At 50.0% G+C, this 24151-nt stretch overlaps 6 protein-coding genes across 6 annotated transcripts; 3 read left to right on the forward strand and 3 right to left on the reverse strand.

The window, feature by feature from the left end:
* Positions 1-1682: 1682 nt before the first annotated feature.
* On the reverse strand, positions 1683-4428 carry LAJ45_03329 (uncharacterized protein; the record flags this gene model as incomplete). Its single annotated transcript, XM_046112916.1, has 2 exons — positions 1683-1722; positions 1787-4428. The coding sequence occupies 2 exons, from the start codon at positions 4426-4428 to the stop codon at positions 1683-1685; spliced, it is 2682 nt and encodes an 893-aa protein (XP_045973793.1).
* A 4618-nt stretch (positions 4429-9046) lies between these two features.
* On the reverse strand, positions 9047-10774 carry LAJ45_03330 (uncharacterized protein; the record flags this gene model as incomplete). Its single annotated transcript, XM_046112917.1, has 6 exons — positions 9047-9907; positions 9992-10079; positions 10134-10387; positions 10483-10519; positions 10590-10627; positions 10766-10774. The coding sequence occupies 6 exons, from the start codon at positions 10772-10774 to the stop codon at positions 9047-9049; spliced, it is 1287 nt and encodes a 428-aa protein (XP_045973794.1).
* Positions 10775-12748: 1974 nt separating this feature from the next.
* LAJ45_03331 (uncharacterized protein) lies at positions 12749-13227 on the forward strand (the record flags this gene model as incomplete). The annotated part of the gene is made up of 2 exons (XM_046112918.1): positions 12749-13051; positions 13108-13227. 2 exons carry the CDS (start codon positions 12749-12751, stop codon positions 13225-13227), a joined length of 423 nt encoding a protein of 140 aa, XP_045973795.1.
* A 90-nt stretch (positions 13228-13317) lies between these two features.
* On the forward strand, positions 13318-14034 carry LAJ45_03332 (uncharacterized protein; the record flags this gene model as incomplete). The annotated part of the gene is made up of 3 exons (XM_046112919.1): positions 13318-13340; positions 13430-13582; positions 13665-14034. The coding sequence occupies 3 exons, from the start codon at positions 13318-13320 to the stop codon at positions 14032-14034; spliced, it is 546 nt and encodes a 181-aa protein (XP_045973796.1).
* Positions 14035-17685: 3651 nt separating this feature from the next.
* Positions 17686-20145, forward strand: LAJ45_03333 (uncharacterized protein; the record flags this gene model as incomplete). Its single annotated transcript, XM_046112920.1, has 1 exon — positions 17686-20145. The coding sequence occupies one exon, from the start codon at positions 17686-17688 to the stop codon at positions 20143-20145; it is 2460 nt and encodes an 819-aa protein (XP_045973797.1).
* A 245-nt stretch (positions 20146-20390) lies between these two features.
* LAJ45_03334 (uncharacterized protein) lies at positions 20391-21184 on the reverse strand (the record flags this gene model as incomplete). The annotated part of the gene is made up of 5 exons (XM_046112921.1): positions 20391-20428; positions 20506-20521; positions 20838-20922; positions 20998-21056; positions 21176-21184. 5 exons carry the CDS (start codon positions 21182-21184, stop codon positions 20391-20393), a joined length of 207 nt encoding a protein of 68 aa, XP_045973798.1.
* Between the last annotated feature and the right edge of the window lie 2967 nt (positions 21185-24151).

Here is a 24151-nt window from a genome sequence, read left to right on the forward strand (position 1 = left end):
CGAATTCCGAATATCCCCTCTAGCTCTCCCGCTATTAATTGCAGATAAGATCCAGAGAGATAAAGTCATCTATGAACCAAGGCCACTCCGTCTCGGGGGTCTACTTTAGGGTGAGCATCTGCGTTAGGGTGGTCAGCACTTTTTCGCTTGTCCCGCTCACGTACAAGTAGGCCTGTGACCGTGATTGATCCCTTACAGCGCGGCCCGAGTACAGGTACCCGGGCCCCTTACAAGTACCTATATACCCGTGTAGATGGAAGACTTCACGCTATCGATTAAGTGTGTACATTAAATACTTGCACACTCTAGATCTAAATAATAGAAACATCCCAAAAAGCTACACATGTAGAATATCCTGCGATCGCGGCCAATTACCGGATTCCGAGAGCACGTAGGTCTTTCGATTTCTATCGCAAGGATATATTAGTGGCTTCGTTTAAGACAAATCGACCATTGCGGTACCACATCTGGTATTCCCCAAGTACACTCCACCTCTGCCCACCTCACCCGCGAACAAGAATGGGTCCGCCCCCAGTAAGCACGCCGAGTGAGCAGCCGTGACTCTCATTCCACCACTGCCCACCACCCACTCCTAATCCACGCCAAGCCGCAACCTACCCGGCTCTCCCCTACTAATTATCCTACTAACCTAACCTACTAATCTACCTAGTCTACTCCACATCGCCAAACAAAACATCCGAAACACCGCACGCCATTGGCCCGGAGCACACGATGTATTAAGAAATAAGACCTGACCATCACATCGCATCACATCACGACACCAACACCAACACCAACACCGCCCAATGCACGTACTGGCCCACTTCGCAATCTGGATCTGAGTCTGAATGTCTGAACTAATGATTGCCATCGCACATCCCACAACGCACGCGCAGTGATCGGGCACTCATCGCATGTGTACCTACAGACGCCACGATCATCATGACCATCACCTCAAGGGAAAAAAAAGCTTAAATAAATAGCTCTCCGCACTAACCATCTACACCAACGTCCTACACGTCACATCAATTCCCGATCCCGCTTGGCTGCGCTGGCTGGATTTTTTTTAAACTTTTTTAGATATGCCAACTACATTCCTGATATTCATTCCGTTTCTTCGCTCTACGTAACTAACGTAACTAATTCGTAACTAATCGTAACTATACTACCCTGCCCTGCCTTGCCCTGCGTACGCGTATGCCATTATATATATACCAGCTATCCGGCCGCGCATACCCCCCCCCCCCAAACCTTCCACAGACCACGTAACTAACTCCTTGAGCTGTATCTGTATCTGTATCTGCTGTATCTGCTGTATCTTTATGACCGACATGCTCCGCGAGATGACAGAAAAGAAAAAGAAAAAGAAAAATGCAATGAGTGTAATATATCATGCTGTAAAAAAAAAATCCAGATCATGAACGAAGTAGAAAAGAAATGGTAGCAAAGAATCAACCAACCAACCATGGAAAAAACACGAACAAAAAAACACCACACCTCGCAACAAAACTCCAAACAAAAAAAAGATACTATAAAAAAACACATCAATGGGGTAAAAAAGGAAGAAAAAAGCAAACGCCCGCTCACACTCCTAAATCAATCCATTAAAAAGCCAACCACATTACTATCAAACAAACAAACGAGAAAAATCGATCAATCCATCATCATGACCATCAATGTCATCAATGATGCTTCTGGTGCATATAAACCACACAAGTGTACCTACGTACCACACACAGTCAGCATTCCATCCATCACGCATACCAGCCCGAAAAGATCAACTCACCCAGCACAACACGCCACCTCCATCCCATGCAAACAATACGGGCACCTCGTCGCACCTCCATTCTCCACCATGCCCCTATACATGACGCTCGGCAGATCATGCCAATACTTGCACCTACAGCAGATGACAAACAGCTTCGCAATCGGCTTCGGGGGCGTCGTTGGCCTCGACCCCGACCCCGACCCCGACCCCGCCGACCCCGACCCCGCCGACCCCGACCCGGACCCCAGCGCGGCACCGGAGCTCTTGGGCCTCGAAAAGTAGTCCTGGTGCTGCCCGATTGTCGACCCGCCCGACGAGTGCTTGCCCATGCTCTTTGGCCGCTCCAGCTTCTTCTTCTCGTCGCTTGAAACGCTCTCAGAGTCGATTTCGTTGCGGAGCGGGGAGCGCGACTTGCCTTTCCCTGTTGAGTCTGAGATCTGTTGCTGCTTTGAGGACGATGCCTGTGGTGGTGCAGGGAGAACCTGAAACTTCTGGTCGATGCTCCCCGCCGGCGACGACGAGCCCGAGTTCTGCTGCGAGCTGTCTGCGGATCCCTGGCGTGAGTTTGTAGCAGCGGTGGTGGTCTGGCTATATTCAGAGCTCGCCTGGTATCCTCTATCGCTCTCCGACTTCTCACCGTCTCTTGAGTCTGGCGGACTCAATGGGCGCCCTTTCTTTAATTGGCTCTCCAGCAGCTGCATCTGTCTTACCGCAACATCCAAACTCACAACCTCACTGGCCGCCGACGCAATCTTACTCGGGTCCACCACCGGCACTGGTGGCAGCGTGCTGTTGTCCGAGGACGACGACACATACCCAGCACTCTCCCTTCTTGCCCTCCTCCCCTCTTTTGCCTTCTCCGCAGCCCGCTCCCTTGCCGCCATCCCTCCTAGAATCCCACTGACCCCCGTACCCTCCACCGGACTAGCTGGCGCACTCCCCTCCCTCGACGCAACATGCGACGCCCTCTTTAACGACGTCGGCGTCGTTGTTGTCGCCGTAGCACTCTCCGCCGCCTTCTGCGCCCTAAGCTCCCTATACTCCTGCGCATACGCACCGTGCTTCGACTTCTCCCTACTCGGCGGCCTCGTACTCGAAAAGCTGCCCTTCCTCCTATGAATCCACCCGCCACCATCGCCCACGCCCACCGGCGACACATCGCTCTCGCTCCCGCTACTCAGCGCCTTCTCGTTCCGCGCCGTCGACGATGAGTTCCCGCCGCCCATCATCGTCAGCTTCCACCCGCCCAGGAACGAGCTCACCGCGTCCGACTTCCTCCTCACCCGCCCCTTCGCCGGCGCCTGGTGCTGCTGCTGCCCAAACTCCTCGCTCGCCGTCGGCGGCGACGGCGACGGCGTGTGCTCCGTCGACGATGACGGCAGCGGGATCGGCTCCTCCGCCGTTATCGCGTGGCAGATGTACTCTCCCTGCTCTGCCGGCTCCCCCCCTGGTGCTGGCGCTGGCTCGGGGTGGAAGTACATTGACGGGCGCTTCCGATCCGGGACTGGCGGCGCCGTCGGGGACGGGAGCGACGTGGGGCGGTACTTTTGGCGCCCAGAAGATGTCGGCGGTGCCTTTGGCTGTTGGTGGTGCGCGGTGTTGCCGTTCTTATTAATAGCATTGTTAGTAGCGGCGGCGGCAGCGGCGCCCGGCAGATCGAATCCAAACCCGCCAGACTGGAACGACGGTAGCGGTGGCAGGATCGGCGTCCCGCCGGGCGTACGCGCCTGGATTCTTGGCGGCGGCGCCAGATCTGTCAGGTCCAGGTTCGACGGGAGCGTCTTGGATCGCGAGTGCATATTATTAGTAGTAGTAGTGGTGGTGGTGGTGGTGGTGGTAGTATTATGGTTGTTAGCCGGCGGCGGCGTCGACGCTGATGCAAACAGAGTATTCGGATGCTGCGCGTTGGGGACGTACGATACCTGAGGAAGCGGTGGAGGAGGAGGAAGGTCGTGTGAAGCTGGTAATGAGGTCGAGGGAAGGGCCGACGGGCTATTGTACGAGTCGTACGAGAAGGCCTTGAACGCGTCCCTGCCCTTGCCCCTTATTATAACCTGTGGGGGCTGCGGTGTCTTCGGTGTCTGCGGGGGCTGCTGTTGGACATTCACTGGGAAGTGTTCCTGGTTCGACGACGCAGGTGGTGAGCTGTACACGGAGGATACCGATCTCGGTGATGCCCCAGGATTCTGATTCTGATTCTGACTCTGACTCTGCTGACCCTGCATCTGGACCTGAACCTCCACCTGAATCTGCCTGCCCCCCTGCCGAAGCTCCGATTCGGGCGGGGGCGTCACCAGTCCCGAGTACAGAGCTGCCGCTACCGGCGCCGGGAGGGCAGGTAGAGGCCCAACAGGGAATTCTGCCGTCCGCGCCGACCAATCGCCAGCGCGCGGTTCGCTACCTCTCCTTCCCTGCTGGTGGGAGGCTGGGTGAGACGCTGTCCATGTTTGGTGGTCCGGGGGGTTGGATTTGCTCGACGAGGGCCGTGAATATGTTGATGAGCCGGCGGATGAGGGAAGGCGCTGGTGCGCACCGGTGGTGGTGAGCGATGGCGGGGGATTCTTGCGTCGGAGCTTTTTGGGCGCCTTTTTGGGCGTGGGGGGCGGGGTGTCGGTGGTGGTTGTGGTGGGGGAAAGAAGCGGTAGGGTTACGGAGGGCATTGTTCCTTTTTTTAGGGCTTGTTTGGATGAGATGCAGTTATTACTTGGCCGTTTTTAATAATGGGTGCACGGTTTGCACTGGCTGCTGTTGCTGTTAAGGATACTGATCCTGCTGCTGATCGGTGGTGAGGATGATAGTAGTGGTTGTGGGAAACGGATTGAAAGTGATAGTGACAGTGGTGGGATATGATACGTAGATGCCTTGCTTGTTTGTCCTGGATAAAACGTATTCCAATTTAATTCCAGCAGATAGAATGTGGCAGGTAGTAGTAATTAATTTTTTGGGGGTGTGGTGCGAGGCCCCAAAAAATATAATTGTAATCCGTTCGATTAGCTCAAGAGAGGGAACTTTCTGAGCAAGCGGATTAGTTAGTATATATGTAGAGCAGCATGCCCACTTCACTCATTCCATCTACTTATGTAGCTGCAGTACAGTACCAATCTTTCGTCTCCCCAAACCAGACAAGACAGGACATGCAACAAAAAAAAAAAAGAAGAGACAAAGCGTGCATACATACGTACGTTTTTTTTTCTCTCTCCGTTCCAGAACAACCCAATCAATCAAACACGCCCAACAATGGCTCTCTAAAATAATCCCCCGTTCGTCCGTGGCAATCGAGTAAGAAACCTTGAAAAGAAAAAAGCTGGGCCAGCACAGCCGGGAATGGAAAGGTGTCTGTCTGTCTGTCGGGAGCGTGGTGCTCTCTCTAGTGGTAGAGTTACTCTAGATGGATACTTTCCAGAGTAGGTGAGCGTGAGAGAAAAGAGAAAAACAAGCGGGATGAAGGTTAAGGATTCAGATGTCGTGCATATGCAACAATGAAGTGGGTGGCGGGATAAATCAGTGGAGCGAACGAGCGAGCGAGTCGAGCGAGAGGGTGTGACGGCGGCCAGTAAACTACTAGCAGTCCAAGCACAAGAAAGAAACCCCACAGAGGCTAGTGTGTACCTATGGGAACTTTGGAAGTGAAGCAGAAAGTGCAAAAATAAATTTCACTTTTAGTTGTGAGAGGGCTGGGCAGCTGAGATATGATTTGGAAGTGGGAAGAAAGACGGGGGAGAGGAGAGAGAAACGCGAAAAAAAGACGGAAAAGAAAAAAGAAGCGGTGAAGGGAGGGATAAGATGGCCACTCTAGAGTACAATGCAAAGTGAAGGGAAGAATAGGGAATGGTTCCGGCCGGTACAGCTGTTGGTTGATTAATTAAGGAAGCAAGCAGCAACACGAGCAGGAGCAGCAGCAGTTTAGGTATGTACAATTGTACAACACAACAACAGCAGCCAGTGCAGTGTAACGATTGAAATATGGACAGGTTATCCTGACTTTTTTCTTCTTTTTTTTTTTCCTTTTCCTTTTCCTTTCCGCGCTGCAGTAGTAGGACGTAGTAAGGTAACGGGGTAAAGTAGGTACAAGTAGTGCTGTAGTATTGCTGTGGTATGTAAGGATAAGTCAGGAATCAATCCTAGCCTTGCTTGAATGGAATGACTGAAGCGTCAAGGAAAGAAGAAGCACTATTAGCTGGGGAGGATGCTGTCATGTAGGCACGCAGCAGCAGCAGCACAGGGTTTATAAGTATGTCTCTTCCCATCAACTAACGTCTACATGTACCTACTATTATCACCCTCTCCTCGTCCTTCTTCTCCGGCCTCGGCCTCTCCCCCTCCAAACATGTAGTTTCTCCTGCCTTGCCTGGTCTGAGTAACGCAACTTCGCTTCCCCGCCTAATTAACCAACTATGCACATATGTAGCTGCTACATGTATATAGTAATAGAATTGATTTAAGTAAATATAGCACCTGTCCTGCCCTGGGCAGGTGATCCGCGGTATGGATCAGTTCTACCTACATACACTGTTTGGGCAGCTGCTTCTACTCTACCCAACACCGTACCTGAACTCTATCTGATCTGGCGGCCTGGCACTGTGGGTAACCTCTACTCTACCTCTGGGCGGTTGCATGCCTCATGTAGCACTCGGGCTATATGACGGTACGATTATACATTGAAATTTCCCGTGTCTTGGGTACAGGATACTTGTACTTGTACCTACTTGAGGGCGGCAGCGGTCTGCCTGATTGGCTGACACCCGGGGGGTTGAAGGGGTTAATTGGGTTTGTGTGTTCCTAGAGGCGCCTTCGCCAGAGGAGGTACTTAGAGTCTCGTACCACAGTGCACCCCTGCCTCTCGCCTTCGTTTCCCCAGTACAGCGTCATCATGCCTCTACATCTGCTCTGGGTAGTGTAAGTACATGTTGGTACATGTAGCTAGAATACTCCAGAGCAGAGCAGAGTACTACTACCTAGAGTAGAGTGACTACATGTACCTACACCAAAGTACCACTCCACTCCTCGTATGTACCCCCCCCCCCACTAAAGAGCCCCATTGGCCACATCGAGCGTCCTCTTTCCCCCGATCTGGTCCCGGCAATCGTTTATCGTCCTTCTCGTGATTACATGTACCCTACCACCGCACCACACTGCATCTCGAATTCGCCATGTTCCTCCCCTCCCTCGCCTTCAGATAGATAACCTCCACCACCGCCCCCCCCCCCAGCCCAACCTCACCATCATCACCATCTACAGACACAAGATAACGAATCTCCCCTCCCACCGTCCGATGTCCAAATCTGCAACAACAGCCCCCCCCCCCCCCCCCAAACCTGGCAACAAGACGCGATCTCTCTCTTACTTGCTCTCTAACTCACTCACTCACCACTCACCACTCACCTCAACAACCCCAGCTAGCTAGTCCGGATCTGACCGTCTGCATGCAGGTGGAACATCGCGCCATGCACGTGTGTGCGATCCATCCACCACCTTATTTATAAATAGCACGGGCCAATGCCGCTGCCGCTAAAAAACACTTGTTTGTGTGCCTGGCCACTGGTACTGGCACTCCACTGGGGCAGGCAGGCGGCGACGGACCGTGGGGGAAAAAAAAAACCAGTTTGAGTACAACCACCACCACCACAGGTACCTATCGACATGTAACTACGTGTCAGTAATAGTGGGCTGTGAGTGGCTGCTGGCCGCGTTTGCCGAGAATGGACTGGCCACTTTACAGTGGAAGTGTTCCTGTCGCCCGGAGATTCTCGTAGAACAGAACAGAACAGAACAGAACAGAACAGACAGACAGGACTTTCTGCACCGCCGACCCTCTCAATGTATCTACATGTACCCTAACCTCCAAAGCCCTCCTCCTCCACCTCCTCCACCTCCTCCACGATGTATGTACTATGTACCCTCTAGCTTCATTAATTAGCTCCATCTGTAGAACAAAAAATACTAGTACTACTAGTCCTCACGATCGTAGATACAAAAACCAAACCCACCGGCACGGCACGCCCATCCACCAAATCGGAAGCATTGAGACAGCTACTGTGCTAGAGTACCCAGAGTACCTACATGTACATGTACATACCCAGAGCCCCCCAAGGTAAAGTACCTAGAGTACTAGAGTAGCACTCTGCATAGAAAACAAGCGAAGCCCCAGACACTCTACTCTACTCTCGTCAACAGTAGAGTACTGACGGCTATCACCGAACCCCCAAGTCCCCAACCCGGGCTCCCAAGCCACCACCCAATTGGCCCATCCATCCATCCACTACTCTAGTTAGAGTACCACTAGATCCCACGTGCATCTGTACCTACCTGGTCCTCACCTCTCCAGGCTCTCTCTCTCTCTCTCCCCATCTCACCTCCACTCGCTCAATGACGATACTTGATCCAGAGGCAACGTGCAACTAAAGTAGGTAGCTAAAGTAGGTAGGTATGAGCTGTAAAACTCTTGGAAACTGTCTCACTTCTCCTCCTCCCCGGGAGCCCACCCCCACGGCAAAAATATATTCCGCAGGATTTTCCGATTGGGCCCGGCCAGAAATTGCAGTCATGAGATGTCACTCGCGTCCTATTGGGCGCGCACATACACGTTGAGATTCGATTCACCCGTCATGTATAATGTGCCGAGCTAGAGTAGGGCAGTTGATCGATCGGGTATTTATGGAAGAAGAAAAAGAAGAAGAAGAAAAGAGAACGTAGATTGCTTAATTAGGCACAAGTCCAGAATTAAGAGAAGGGTGCGGTGCGGCCGCGGCGCTCTCGATCTATCTGGCGCAGGTTTCATAGATAGGAATAATATGTCATGTATAGCATGTATGTAGGTACCACAGCACACACACGCACACACACACACAACACCACACTACAATACACCCTAGACAACTAGACAAGACAAGCTAGAGTAGGAAGGCACAGAGTATTCTCGCTGAAACCTGGATGGTGTCATAGATAGAGTACTCTACCTAGGTACTAAGAAGGTGGCCTGTGTCAAACCCAAACCCGCGGAGGGATAGATATCCTGTGCTACGATGCTATGTAGTATCTACAGGGTTTTGTTCAAGGGAGAGTGATCGAGTGAGTGCGCACAGAATTGAATCAAATCAAATCAAATCCAAACATCAATCGCTCACTCAAACACTTCTCGGCCCCAACCAGCCGCAGCGCATGGCATTTTTCTTCCACAAACTCCATTGATTTCTCAAATTTCTAACAATACATCATCATACACCAACACACAAAAAAACACATCCAAAAAAGAAAATAAAAAATAAAACACAAAAAAAACTAATCCTTATTCACAATCTGGACCTTGATGGCCCCGCTCTTCATGTCCGCACTAGTCTTAAACGCCTCGACCGCATCCTCAATCGAAAACCTGTGCGTCACCAACTTCCTAATATTGGCCAGCACGCCACTATTCACCAGCCTGATTGCGCGCGGCCAAGTGTTGCAGTACCTGTACTGGAACTTGAGGTCCACCTCGCGCGTGCTCAATCTCATGAACGGGAACTTCATCTCGTTCTTGCCCACGCCGACGACAAACACCGTCCCGCCAAACCGCACCGCGTGGATCGCCGCGCCAATCGACGACTCCACACCCGTGCACTCCAGCGCAACGTCCGGCTCCACCCCAAGCGCCTGCTTCACCCCCTCGGCCAGCTCCTCCTCGGTCTTCCCGCGGGTCACAAGGTATGTCTGAAGCACGCCGGGGCTGTCTGCGACAAGTGTCTTTGCAAAGTCCAATCGCCCCTGGTCGATATCGGTGATGACGATGGGCTCCGCACCGGCAGCCCTCGCGCACAACAAAGTGATAAGACCAATGGGACCGGCGCCGCAGATGAGGACCGAGTCACCGAGCTTGACCTGGGCGCGGTCGATAGCGGCGAGCGCGACAGAGAGAGGCTCGAGCAGTGCGCCGTCTTCGTAGGACATAGTCTCGGGGAGCTTGTGGCACCATTTGGCGGGGTGGTTGACGTAGCGGCGGAGGAGACCAGGGACCGGAGGAGTACTGAGGAAAAGAACGTGCTCGCATCCATTATAGCGGCCGGTAAGACAGGGTTCGCAAGAGTGGCAGGGAATGTTGGGCTCAACGGCGACTCGGTCACCAGGCTTGAGGTGCTTGACGGAGGGGTGGGCGGCAATGATCTGAAGCGGCGATATCGGGTTAACATGCTAATTCCATGAGAGGGGGGGGGGGGGGGGGCAGGAATAGTATCCGGTATATCTTACCTCGCCGGCGGATTCGTGGCCGAGAATGTGCTTATCTTCGACGATCATAGGGCCGATGCATCCTGCATGCCAGAAGTGGACATCAGAGCTTCGGGGGGTGTCAATATAACTTCAATTCACAATCAGGAATAAGATTACTCACCCGCAAATACCGGTGCTTCGGACCTGGATGACGACTTCGCCGGGCTCGAGAGTGTCGCCTTTCTGAATCTCCTCTACAGAAGGTGTTGCTTCTGCAATGTAGAGATTGTGCTGGGGATCAGTGTACACACCGATATTCGGCTTAAGGCTCGACTTGACGGCCTGAGTAGCAGCTTGTGTTGCGGCGACCATATTTGATGTGGTTTCTGTTTCTGTGGGTGAGGATTTGTTTGGAGGTTGTGGTTTGAATCTATTCTGCAACGACGTCAGAATATATATAACTATTACCTATGGTCACACGGCCACCGGTAATGAGGGGAAAGAGAAAAAAAGAAAGGAAAGACTCGTACCACAAAGTCCGCAAAGGTTTTGAGTATGCAAGCCAGGCTGAAGATTTCTCAGAAATATCAAGTCGTTATATCCCACAGGAAAAAAGAGCTTCACAATGAATATCTACCTCAATATCGGAGAGATAGTAGCCCTTTTATGCTCGGTCTATTTCCCCTCCATTACTCCGCTCCTTCTGACCCCCCCACTCCAACGGTAAATAATTTTCCCATATCCCGACATCAATTGGGAGAGAATCAAAACGAGGGAACGAAAAAAAAGTGAAGCAGAGCTAACTAGGATTACCGCAAGCATTGGAACTGTCCCCGGGAAATTTCAGATTAAAAAAACATCCAGCATTCGGTAAAGCTTTATCCACTCTGACGATAGCATCTCTGCGCCATCTCCGAGTCGAGATGCATTTTTTTTTTCTCAACTACTGTCTGTATGCTATGCCTATGGGAAACCCCACATTATGGGACTAAGCGGGGTGTTTAGATGGTTGGTCGTTCAGGGTCTCGATTAGGCTAAATGGCAGCAGCGATGCTTGCACCCCCCGAACCCCGAACCCAACCCCGGAGCTACCAATTCTCCTAAGGATGACCAAAGGAAGTGGCGGCTGAATTGATATTGAGTTGAGCCACGAGGTTTTAAGAAGTACCCGGGTAATTGGAGTTTTTTTCTGAAGTTTTTCGCTTGGCGATTCCGAGTGTGGAGATTTTCCGTTAAAAGCCAATGATCAGCTGTTAAGCCGAGGGACTAGCTAGCTTCATGGTATACTATGCTACTGCTAGCAAAAGCTTTTTTTAATCTCTTTAAGCTTCAGGTTGAATTTATCCAGCGCGATGAGATGTCGATGCGATTGTAATTGAAACTCCACCTTTCCGCTAAGCTTTTGTTGAATTCAACCGCCAGATACCTACTATGTATGGGGCCCGGGCTATTATCGGCCTAACTAAAAAGGATATCACGATCTTTCCCTCTCACTCTCTTTCACTTTCCTTGACCGAGGGCGGCAGTTTCGAACGGATGATTATGATTTCCACAATGTGGTATTTTTCTCTTTCAGATCGATTGAAGGTTTTCCATTTAGCCAAATCTAAGAGTTGGGTTTGGAATTCGCGGTTTCAGGTTGTCGGTAGATATTGTAGCTAGATACACCTAGCTATGTAAGTAGCTAGGTGTACGCCTATCAAACTTGGTTGAAACGTTATGGATCCCTTATCGTAGCAGCAGCAGTGGTGGTGGTAGTAATAGTCACTACACAATTTCAGATCAGTAATCAATACTGCAATGAGCCCAGTTAGCTCAGGCGTGGATCACTTGCTGTTGTAGGTAACTGAGATCTCGGAGCGGACGTTGAAGGACGATATAAACAAGTGAAAGGAAGGGAGGATTCCGATTGGAGTATCTTTATCAGAACGGATGCTTTGTGACACATATGTTCCCTAAAGCTCTACTGAGCAGGTACAGACAAGTATGCCTCTTCTGGCCTTCTCTGGTTCCACAAATCAACATAGCAAGCAGCACTATTTGGGAGGGAGTATCGGGATATGTGTGACAGAGCATATGGTATTCGTCTGCTACTATTCCAAAGCACCCGCAGATTTAGAATCCATCCATCCATCCATCCATCCACAGCTCATCCGTCCGTCCATCTAGCTAAGCGGAATGAATTAGTGCGAATACCTTCTCCCCCATCTCGATTCCCGAGAACGCCTTGTCATCTACATGTAGAACATGCATCCACGTGCCTGCGGATAAACTCACGCTTCAGCATCCTCAGTTAACCCCATCTCTGGGACGCCCCGGAAAAACCATGCTAGCTAGGGCCCGTAGTCTATATAGTTAGCGATACATTGGGTGTCAACCGCAGCCGAGCATGTTACAGCGCGCCGGGTCATAAAGTGCAAGATCCTGGATGAGTAGGGGTGGAGAGACCGGACGTTGAGATGTAGCTAGTACTATAGAGCGCTGTCAAACGAAAAATCGAAAACGAAACGAAATACGAAGGTCAGAGGGGGTGCTATATTTCAATTATATATTGGTTTACAAAGGCAGGGGAGGTGTCAGCTGCTGTCTTGGGATGAGAAATGCACTAACCTGGTTGGCTGGCTCACTCATGCTCACCGCACCGTCTTTACTCTGGTCTAGCAGTAGACGTGTGCTCTAGAAGGGTGCATAGCAGAGGATGCATATATGCATGTATGCATGCGTAGAGTAGAGTACATGTAGTAGCGGGCCGAGTGCTACGACATGCACTTGACTTGTAGCAGTGAGTGATACCTCATGAAAGCAACCCTAGCCCACCGCCACTCCACCTCCACCGCAAGCAATCACCAGACTGTTGCAGCTGCTGTCCGCCGCACAAAGCTGTCGGCGCCACAGCTTTATCAAGCAGAAAGCAGGCTTTTGCTCTCCCATCATATCCCTCCCCCCACACACTCCCTCACTCGCTCACCCCCACCGCATGCGTCGTCGTCGTCGTCGTCGGGTCGGGATGTCACACGATCAATTATCAAAGAAAAGAAACCGGCGCGCGAAAGGCAAAAAGTCGCAACGGCCAAGAATGTGCAATTCTTGGACTTACATGTATGACCCTGGAACAAGAAGGAGCCCTCGACTCATCGCTCATCGCCCATCCTTAGACATCATCATATTGTTTCTGCTTTACATCATACATCATCAATCCATACTATAGTGCTGCTACTACTACTACTACCTATTACCTACATCATACCCCACCAACCCAACCTAGAGTAGAGTAAAGCTCATGCTCAGGCCAAAGCTCTCCTTACTCCCCCATTCACACAGCGATAGCTAGCTCTAGCTAAGCAGTTAGTATCAAACATCCCATAATGGCTCAAGGAATCATCTACACGTACGTAACATACTGCAACAACCCCCCCCCCCCCTTTCCTTCCTTTATCCCTTTATCCCTGACTAATACCCCCCCCCCCCCCAAAACAGACTAGGCATCATAATCGCCATTCTCCTCCTCCTGATCTTCCTCCGCTCCGTGCTCCTCCGCCGCCAGCGTCTCGCCATCGCAACACTCTCCCACCCCCCGCATCACTCCCGACCACCACCTCCCGTCCCAGACGCAGGAATGGACCTCGTCCGGTAAGCCCACCCATCCCCCCATCCCCCCACCCCCGCCCCACCACACCTTCTCGGGAAGACTAACCACCAGAGCGGCAACTAGTCCCGAACCGGCGGTTACAACCCCCCACCTCCGCGCCTACCGCCGCCCCCACGACGAGCAGCTGCCGCTGTATGAAGCGCCGCCGCCCGACTACGACATGGTTCCAAAATATGTCGATCTTGAGCGTGGAGATGGTGGGGCGCGCAGTGGACGTGGGAGTGGGAGTGGGGACATTGGCGAGTCATCGGCATCGGCATCGGCATCGGCGGTGCCGCCCCCAGGGTACACGCCTCAGAGTGGGCCGGGGCCGGGGCCGGGACAGGCGCCGGTGAGTGTGCCGGTTGCAGCAGCAGCACCAGCTCCAGCGCCTGGTAGAGGAGGGCTGTTTAATGTTGATGTCAGGAGGGCTTGGGGTGGGTTTGGGAGGTAGGGTGGAGAGGAGGGGGTGGGTTTGAAGATTTGCTTCTGCTCTTTTCGTTTTATGGGAGTATTTTAGCTGCACGGTTTGGACAGAAACTCGAGCTGTCAAACTACCTGAGTTTCTGTCCAAGTTGTGTAGTTAAAAACCCTCTATTCCCACTTTCGCTTTGTTATTTTGGGCTTTCTAGTGCGTTGGGTGTGGGTTAGGGTATGGGATGGGATGGGATGGTGTTTTCCTTCCTTTTTTTATGGTGCATTTCTTGGTTGTTTAACTTGGGGTTTTTGGCATGATTATGCTGGCTAGTTATTGTCTATTCCTTCTTTCTCTCTTCCTTCTCTCTCTCTTCCTTCTTTCTCTCTCCCTCTCTTCCTCTCTTCTTCGTTCTCCTCTTTCACTGCTATACCGTACCTCATGTTATGCCCACATGCACACTCTGCCTATCTACATCGACACACACAGCCGGCCTCCACGCCTAAAGTCTCAACACCAGTAACAGTAACAGCAACGGTAACAGTAACTGTAACAGTAGTTCTAGTTCTAGTTCTAGTTAATAGTAAACCTAACACCTATTCACCACCTCTCTCTCTCTCTCTCTCTACTCTGATTTCTCTCTATCTCTATCTCTATCTAGACCTTATTCATACTTTTTCTCCTCTCACTCCCGTCTACCTATACGTTAAATGAGAGTACCACAGACTCCTGCAGCATCCCGGCCGCGTACAAAGAGACGAAAGGGAAAAAAAACGGCTCCCCGCTTAAGTTGGGGAGGCACTGTTGTTTGCAGCGGCGCTGCAAACGGATCTGTGCGAGGGTCTGCATCGGGATGTCTGTGCCGGTTTGAGGCCTGGACGCCATTTGTTTCTTATCTGCGGTGTTAAACAGTACACTCGCTCGCCCAGTGACGTTGATGGCATTTGCAGTCTTTGGCATTAACGTCAGAGATTAAAGCCACCTATACCATTGGCTCTGCCTTTACCCTGCGAGTGAGTGAGTGGGTGAGTGAAGTGTACTTGTTTACAAGCATATGAACCCGAAAATGCAAATGTCTATTTTGTATGGCAGATCGGCGCCACCCCATACAAATAATCCTTGACTTTCGAACTCGCATTTTCGGGTTCATATGCTGGCAAACAAGTAGGTCCCCCCCTCTCAAGACAGCTATCTGGGGAATTTCAAAAGAGAGAGAGATTAGGATGAAGATTGCGGTGACGAAAGTGTAAATATTACTTTTCCGAAAGCTATTTTTTCCGAAAAAAGAAAAGAAGAAAAAACGTGGGGTTTTGCAGCAAGGCTTAAGGCTGGCTGATAAGCTAGCTCTTGTGAAACCAGAGACGCTACTTGTATGTATGGGGGAACTTGTGATGCAGATCGATGCCATTCGACCAGTTAGTCACTTGATCGGGAGATAATCGATAGAGATAGTACTGCGGGGGAGATGTGGCGCTGGGATGGGGCCCGGATGGCAGTCAGTCATTTCGTGGGGAATGTAGAGTACATGTAGTTCGGTTGTGGGGGGGTGTGCATATAAGGTCTTATAAGAGAGATGATATAGATCTATGAGACAGATAATTAAACCTACGAGGAAATTGCATGTAGTTAACTGTGCCAGCTTGTGGAATGACTCACATACGTTGCATAGAGAGCTGAATTAAGAGAGCTGGTTACTGGTCGAAGCTAGGGCAGCTCACTCACTAGCTCTATTTTCTACTAGTGCCTAACCTTAATAGCACGCTAGGATTCTCACTCCTCAAAAGTACTGAATCAACTCAACTTCATCTGTCTATCCCATTTTTATCTTCTGCCACCCTACCTAGAAAAAGCTTCATCGCATATCTATCTGCATCCTTCGTTTCATGGCCGTCTCGAACTAGGTTTGGTCCCATCACCTGCTGGTTTGTGCTGCAGTTTTTTCAACCGCCATTTCTATCATAAATATAACCCAATTGCCATCTGTCCGAACTATCACGGTGTACGTCCATCTCTAGTAGGTATCGAAAAGTGCACATCTTCTCCAGGGACACCTCCGGGTTCGTGAGTGCCCAAGGCATCGCTGGGAATGCCGCTTCCCGTGACGTCAAATTAGCCTGGAAATACTCCCAAATTAGACAATTGCGGATAACACTTGACTATTTACAGGAACATGGATTCCACAGTGCGTCAGTGGTATGTTGGCCAATAATAGTTCTCGCAGTCGCAATTGTCGGGTCGAGGTGCCAAGGCCAAGGCAATAATCACTACAATCAATACCTGGTATCGAATATACCCCTCTACTCTATTCTAACGACTGACCGAGTTTGATTGTGATCGTTTCTGGAGCCGTTGCTGCATGTGACTATTCCTCTGAAGAGATTTTTACTCCTGGATCTTCGTTGAGGGCCATTTCCCCAACTTTATTGTCAGGGAAATATCTGGGGTAACGTTCCTATACTTGGCTTGGCGTTCCATAAATAGCACCATGTTCCGGTATCACCATCACGAACCCTCGACTAACCTTTCAGAAAAACTACATTTTGCTATGATCTCATCGCTATATTTGTGTGGGTCTTCTTATCTTCAGTCGCAAGCCTTCGTTATCTGTTAGGCAGCCTGTAAACCTCGGTGCCGGTGAAGGAGTCGGTTCGTACTAGTAAAACGGAGGTCAACATACTACCCCGTTCACTAAATAGCCACTTGAGGAATAATATCTAGAGTCATGAGAGATGATTTCTGATCAGGATATTTTCTTATATTCTCTAAATAATATGCCTAAATAAGGCGATACCGGTACACTTGTGGTCATGTTACTAAGCCTCAAGCGTAATTCAAATTTACGAACATACTTCAACGATTACATATGTCGACATTCCTAGCGTCGACTAAACCATAATGGCACCGGACTCCCTGCTTCTATTAAGGGTATGGTTGTGTGTATTGGAATAATATGGGATCCTTTGTGGTGGTTGCTGTGGCCCGTGAGACTTTGTGTGAGTGAGAGCCGGTGAAGAGCGTCCTTTTTCCGGGCCGGTGAACCCAACACCACCGCCATGGAGCTTCACCGCCGCCGCCAGCTGCCGAACAGAAGTGAAAAAAAACTACACGATGGACCAAATACAACGAATCAAGTGATCCTTACACACCACGATAGAAATTGAACCAGTCGAGAAAAGACATGGGCTGTTGTAGCACTACTGACTGACCCACAGCCTCGCCGCTTCCGGTTGAGAGGCGTGGTTGCTGTATTTGCATTTTTTTTTTTTCGGTTTATATCAATGGTCATGCATACCGAGGGGGAACACAGTTTATCTCTCCCCTTCTCTCCCCTTCCTTTTTCCCAACCATACCGTACCTTCTTTTTGCCCCACCGCTTCACTGCAGTCCCTCATTATCGTCTGGGCCCTTCTTCTTTTTTATGGAGTTTTCTCGGATTTGACTTCACAACTCTGTCGACTCCTCCTTAGGTTCTCTTCTACCGTACCGGTTGTTTATTGTATAAGAGGACAGGATCCTCTTGAGTGAATTCCTAGCGAATTCTTTTTGTGTCCCTTTGTTCATTTATTTTCTATTATTTCCTTTTGTTCTCTTAAGGCACTCCCGCCAACTGCCTTCCTCTAATATCTACCTTTCACACACACCTCCAATATACCTACTCTTAAAGAACCATCACATATATACCCATCCACCATGACGCTCGCCCGCGCATCCACTCTCCACCCCAAGCCACTCCCAACGGGCCCACCCCCACCTATACCAACATCCTCAGATGCCCCCGAACAACCAACCCTCATCTTCCGCACGGGCAAGTCCATCCGCCGGGCCTTCACCACCCGCCGCAGCAGCCCACAGTCCGCTGAGCGCCGAAAGCGCTCCCAGAGCGCCCGTATAGAGATGATAGGGAATCCCGTACTGCACCAAGACGAGGAAGGAAAGACCCTAAAAACACTGGCCAAGATGGGCGTCCACCTTGATGACGACTTCGGACTCATACCTGCTGGAGCTGGAGCTGCGGTGCCAGCGGGCGGCGAAGCTGCTGCTGCTGCACAACCACCGGCACTGAGGAAAACGTTAACGATTCAGCGGAAACCGGTGCCACGGCATTCGGCGCTGCCGAAGGAGCCGGTCATCGTGGAGGAGACGATAGCTGAGGAGCCAGAGCCAGAGGTGGAGTCGGTCAGTGATGAAGAGTGTAAGAATTCGAATCTTACAACGAGGCGGGACAAGCGGCGAGGGTTTGTCTATTATGGGTTGGAGGAAGAAGAGACTGAGGTCCCGAGGCCGCCTCCGCATGTTATGGATTGGAAGCTCCATAATGTTGAGGAGGAGGACGAGGACGCAGATGAGGAGGAGAATGATGACGAGGAAGATGAGGATAATATGAGTGGGCAAGAAAGCCCTGTTAGTAGCAGCTGTGCACACGAGGCAGACCCTGTTGACTCGATACGGTGGAGCTTTTTAGCCCCGTCGATTATGGTGAAGCAGGATACTCTGTGCCTGAAAGTAGCCGAAGAGAAGGAGCCAGTCAAAGAGAAGGAAGAAGTTGAAGTGAGGGAAGCAGCCGAAGAGAGAGAAACAGTTGAAGAGAGGGAAGCAATCGAAGAGATGGGAGTAATCGATGAAGAGGCAGAATTCTCGGACGACAGTTCTGAGGGCGAGGATGTAAAGGAGATGCGACGAGAACTGGAGTCTGTTGAGAACCTACTCGGAAGCATAACCGCATCCTTCGCCCAAAGCTCGACGAGCCAACAAGGGCTGATGCTGCCAGTGAGGAATGGCAGTCTAAAGTCTCGATTTACGGAGTCTCGTGAAGACCTCCAAGATAATACGAGAGCCTCCAGTTCAAATTCCCGATATGACGATGAATCACCGACGTTGGGTCATTGCCCGACGTTGAATATTATCAAGCGCATTGAGGTTGCACGGAACAACATGGGCAAGAGCGCCGATACAATTGAGAGTATGGAGAAGGCGATAAGTAGGACCGAAGACATGATTGTCAAGATCAAAGCTCAAACAGGGTACGGACAGAAGACAGGTCTTACCAAGCCTGAACCCCTCCAAACGGCAGAGCCTGCGAGAAGGCCGCCATTTACCTGCACCGCTGAAGGTCCAGAAGAGTCCTTGCGGGCAGTCCTTTCATCACCTACTTCACGCAAATCCTTCTCCGACTATCTGGACACTACAGGCAATAGCAACAATAAACGTGACTCTAATATCCTCCGTCTCTGGCTTGCAGCAAGGGCACATTCGGCCGCTCTTCAATTTGCAGAACAGCTCGCAGAAGAGATCAAGTCGACATGCTGTCAAGAATTCCCAGATATCTTGGAGCCTACGCAGAACGTCGAGGTTTCTAAGATTGAGGATACGGTTTTCAAGGAGATGTTGCACAAGGAGTTCCCTGAGTTCCGCCGCCACTCTCAGATGCTACCAAAAGGAGTGCAAGAGAGTCTTGATAAGCTTGTTGCCTCGCCAGCATTGGAGCCGGAAATACCGGAGGTGGTGAAGTTGGAGCTTCAACAAAAACCACTTTCGATCATTAACCCCGTCGCTGAGCAGGAGCAGCCTGAGCAAAAGCAGCAGCTCGAACAGAAGCAGCGCCAGATTTATCCCGTCTCCGCCGATAAGACTGTGATAGACTCCAAGAAAGAGGTTATGTTAGACTCTCTCATTAAGCCGGTTCCTTCTACAGGGCCGGCCCCTGTTATGAAAGTTTCCGGCGGACAACAAAGGAAGATTCAGCTGAGCGCATCCAAGCATCGTTCTTTCCACGCCGTTCAGTCTTTCAAGGTGGACGATGTCGCGGATCAGATCCCGGAACTCCCAAAGATCCCCTTGGCATATAGGAATTCGGCCCCCAGTACTGTCAATATGCCTGTCCTTAAATCGGCGGTTGCTGTCGTTGAGCATGCCGGGGTTGTGGAAACAACAGAAGCTTGTACAGCTACTATTGCTGACACTCCCGCGCTCAATAGCAAGCAAAATGAGGGCAAGAAGACACTGGCGGACATTGTCAGGAACGAGATTATGGATAAAGCCGAGTCGACGCCTGAGACTGAGAAGTTTGACTTAGCTGCTATGGGTATTGTGAAGAGGAACCGTGCTGCACTCATGCAGAGGATGGCAGCTTTGGAGGGTGCGAAGATTTAGTTTGATATTCTCTTGTTTTATTTTTTTACTTTTTTATGCTTTGGATGACAGCGGCAAACATTTATTATACTGGGATTTGGGTCTTTTCTTTCTGTTTTTTTTCCTTCTTTCATTTTTTGGAGTATTATGGTGCTTATGGCTTTGGGATTATTTTACCCACCTTCCTCTCGTTTAGTTTCAACCTTTTTTTTTATTCCTCTCTCTTCTTTTCCTTTTTTTTTTTTTTTTCCTCTCCATTTTTGTTTCTATTCTATCCCTCCTCTCTTCTTTGACATGGGCAGGCCTGAGATGTTAGATTTCATGTTCCTCGGATAGAGTAGATATATATATGTGAGCAAAGTACTAGAAAAAACCTCCTACCTTTTTGGACGGCCGTCTAAATTAGGTCCAGCATCCCTTCTAGATCATGAAAGATTTTATAATCATCCGCTTTGAGCCTATTGGTTTGCCTTGGACTATTCATGCAATTTTTCCATTCTGAGACTGCTACTTCTTCCTGCCGACGGTGACGACCTCGGAGGGAGTTCGCATGGCTAGAGGGTGTGAAACGTGAATTTTGTCTAGAAAGATCAGCGCAGATGTATGGTATCAAACAGTCAGAGTCGGCGCGGTGAGTAATAAAGAATATGTGTCCCTTGAGCAATTGCAAGACTTGTGGCAACGATGACAACGTCTATGAATGACTCGCTGACGGGCCTAAGGATAGTCCAAAGCGACATTTCTCTCCCGGGAATAACTGCTTGGATTTCAATCAATCGAATTATAGAAGCGTAAACACTTGATAGATGAATTGTGCAACGTTAGTTATTGATGGGATCCATACCAAACGTATAAATTAATAAAGCCCCATACCACAATCGCAAGGAGCTAGGCCCACTACGGGCCGTAATAGTTACCAACCGCAATCCCAACTACAATAGTAGATTATTAGTTTAGTAGTAGCGCAGAGCATATCCGCAAACCAGGGTAATAAATAAACGACAAATAACACAGTCAGACATATATTAATAACGCACGTAATGTAACTTACTAGAAACATATGTTTATTGATGTCCGCCCCCAACCGCCAACCCAAAACCCCAAAACCCCCACTAACGTTTTCGACCCAGTACTGTGTCAGACCTAGAAGTGTGTCGCATGGCAACGGCACCAAAACCAGACACAAAGCCCCCAAAAAGAAAGAAGACCCCATAACACCATAATAGAGGATAATCCATCTGGAAACAATCCTAATCCGTGTGCTTTTAAATGGAATTCATTTGTTAAAAATCTGGCAGTAAATATCTCAAGAGATGGTGGAGATAGCTTTGGCAACAGAAATCCCCATACAAATTTGTATGGGATTGACACTCTTCTATGTCTGACACAGTACCCGGTCTAAAACGTTATCTATCCCTTGATCGCCGCACTCTATTTGGCAATCCGCGCGATCTCATCAAGTGTCGCTGTATGGGGTTAGATAAGCCAAACAGGGGGAAAAAAACAGGAATAGATCCCGGGTTTCCTGAAGATCTGATGATGACGGGTGCAACGACAATTAAGCAGGGACAGCTTTTCCCTGGATAAGGGATTGAGGGACCGTTTAGGTTCAGAACCTGGATGGACTCGAAACGAGGGTTCAACTGCCAATTGCCCTGCCTGCCTAGTTAGAGATGGGGGGGGCGGGGGCCGGACCCTTAGGCGTTGATACCCTTACTTCCGCAACGTTAACGGGTGCGGCGTTGTCGTTTTCATGAAGAGATGTCAAATGGCATCGCCATCACCATCAACCACTCGACACATGGGAAATGATAATGCTTCCGGAAAAATTCCTCTCCACCCTTAATTAACTAGGCCAATTTAGTACTCAACCAGAATAATTGCGCACAGTCCCCAGTTGCTATTTCTTAAGTGGCTTACATAAAGTTTAGAGCCGCATATGTAGAGCCGCGCATTTAGAGTTACACGTACAGATTTTCATCCGTGCGCGACGCAACGCATGCCAATGCCTTATCGTTATCTATGATAACAAAAAAAAAAAAAGGCCCCTCCATCCATCCAATCCATCCTCATCCAGATCTGTTCAAAATAACATTATTTTTATTGTTGTCGTGGAGGGGAAGGGGAGGGGGGGCGCGCCGTTTCATATCCTCCTCGGAAGTGTTTTTTCTTTTTTACTTAGCATTAGCATCATACATTGCCATGACAGGAACATATCACAAAATATCACTCGCTGTTCTGTCCGAGAACCGTCCGAGAAGAGATATATCAGCCTAACTACTCTTGTTGTCACTGAGCAGTCGGGTAACTTTTTGTAGATATCACATATCTCGCGAGGTCACGTCCTGAAACCTGCCAGCTTTCTCATCTGCAAGAAAGAGTGAGAGGAACGGCGAGATAGTTGTGATCATTACCCGTTACCGTACCCCCCTCCCCATCATCATCACCTTCCATGCGACGCGCGCAGAAACTTGGTGGCCGTTGTCAAGCTGCGTTGCTTTTTTGGGCGCGTGTGAGATAGGCTTTTCCGGGGTAACGTTTCATCATCATGATGGAGAGGGGGCCCCGGCAAGTCCCGACCAAATACTCAGAAGGTTTCCCACCCTTCCTGACATCTGACATCTGACATCTATAGCTCTGGTACAGGTGCAAGCTGAAAGGGTTCGATTGGCTTTGTTTGTGCCCGACCACGAGTCTCAAAGAACACCCAGGTGCCCTGTTCTGCTTACTACACAGTTACCTCAGGGAACCGTTACTTATATGAGTAGAGCCGCGGGCAAATCATCCCCGACCACCTCTCTCCAACCCTCAACATCAACTCCGGATTATAGATCCGGAGTCCGCCCCCCCCCCCCAACTGTCGGCCGCAGCTTACATAGTTCCGGGAGTCTACCAAGACCATCTTCGCCGACGACAAAGTCCCCTGATAGAATTTCTTTTTTCGTCTGTCCGTTCCCTCCCGGACGCGATGTAGAACGATCGTCCCGTAATGACGGATGGTGAGCGTCACCAAACCCTTCTCTTGCCGATCGAGCACCAAAGGGAAGTTTGAAAACAAACAAGTAGATAATTAATTATCTATAGCTAGAGTAGCTAGGCACGGACGGTATCTGATCATCCAGCCAGCAGGGTGAGAGGTGGGATAAAGTACAGTTATCTAAGGTCAGGCACACGTATATTATCGATAAGCCACCAAAAATAAACGGTGAGTGACAGCAGGCAGCGTACTCTAGAGTAGGTTGGTTTCAGTCCTGGAAGGGGGTGATGGGGGCCGAGTGACAGTAGAATTAGGGGGTGGGAAGGTGAGTGTGTGGTGACCGTCTTGGAGTAGAGTATGTACTGGTTGGTAAATAGTGAACACCACACACCCCGCTCTGGCGTTCTGCTTCTAAAGTTTAGAGTAGTTAGCTGCTGCAGCAACCACCGACACACCGACAAACCACAACCACCACAACCACAACCACGTACATGATACATATGCTGCCAGCATGCCTGTGCATTGCATAGCAACTACTCTCCCTAGAGTACGCCAGAAGTACCTACTCTATCTACCGCCATCTACTGGCTCGTCGATTCCCCGAGATCATTGGGAGGCGGTCAAAACAACAGCGACCCTAGTCAGGCGTCGACGACGGTAAACGGCTCTAGAACGAAAGAACTCTCAAAACAGAGAAGGGATCCTCACCCCCCCTAGGGTAGGGTTAGTCATGCATCATCATCATCGTACATAAGAGGCAAAGGTTGCGCCATTCGAAAATAGCCAACGTCCGTGAACGGAGATCTCCAATTATGGTAGGTACAATACAGTATCCTCAATGTAGTTTATTATACTGGTAGTCTATCCAGAGAGGAATTACCTATAAACGCTATGAACCAACCGTGTATATATAAATCAACCAATAGAAAAGGCAGCCCACACACGCATACTGTATGAACAAGGAAATTGATAGAAGGAATAATAACCCATATATAGAGATAGCAATGATGGATAAAGCAATCCGCTAATGATCGATAAAAGTATGAATCA

Source organism: Morchella importuna (genome assembly GCF_003444635.1).
Source record: "Morchella importuna strain M04M26 chromosome Unknown Morimp01GS007, whole genome shotgun sequence".
Taxonomy (NCBI): Eukaryota; Fungi; Ascomycota; class Pezizomycetes; order Pezizales; family Morchellaceae; genus Morchella; species Morchella importuna.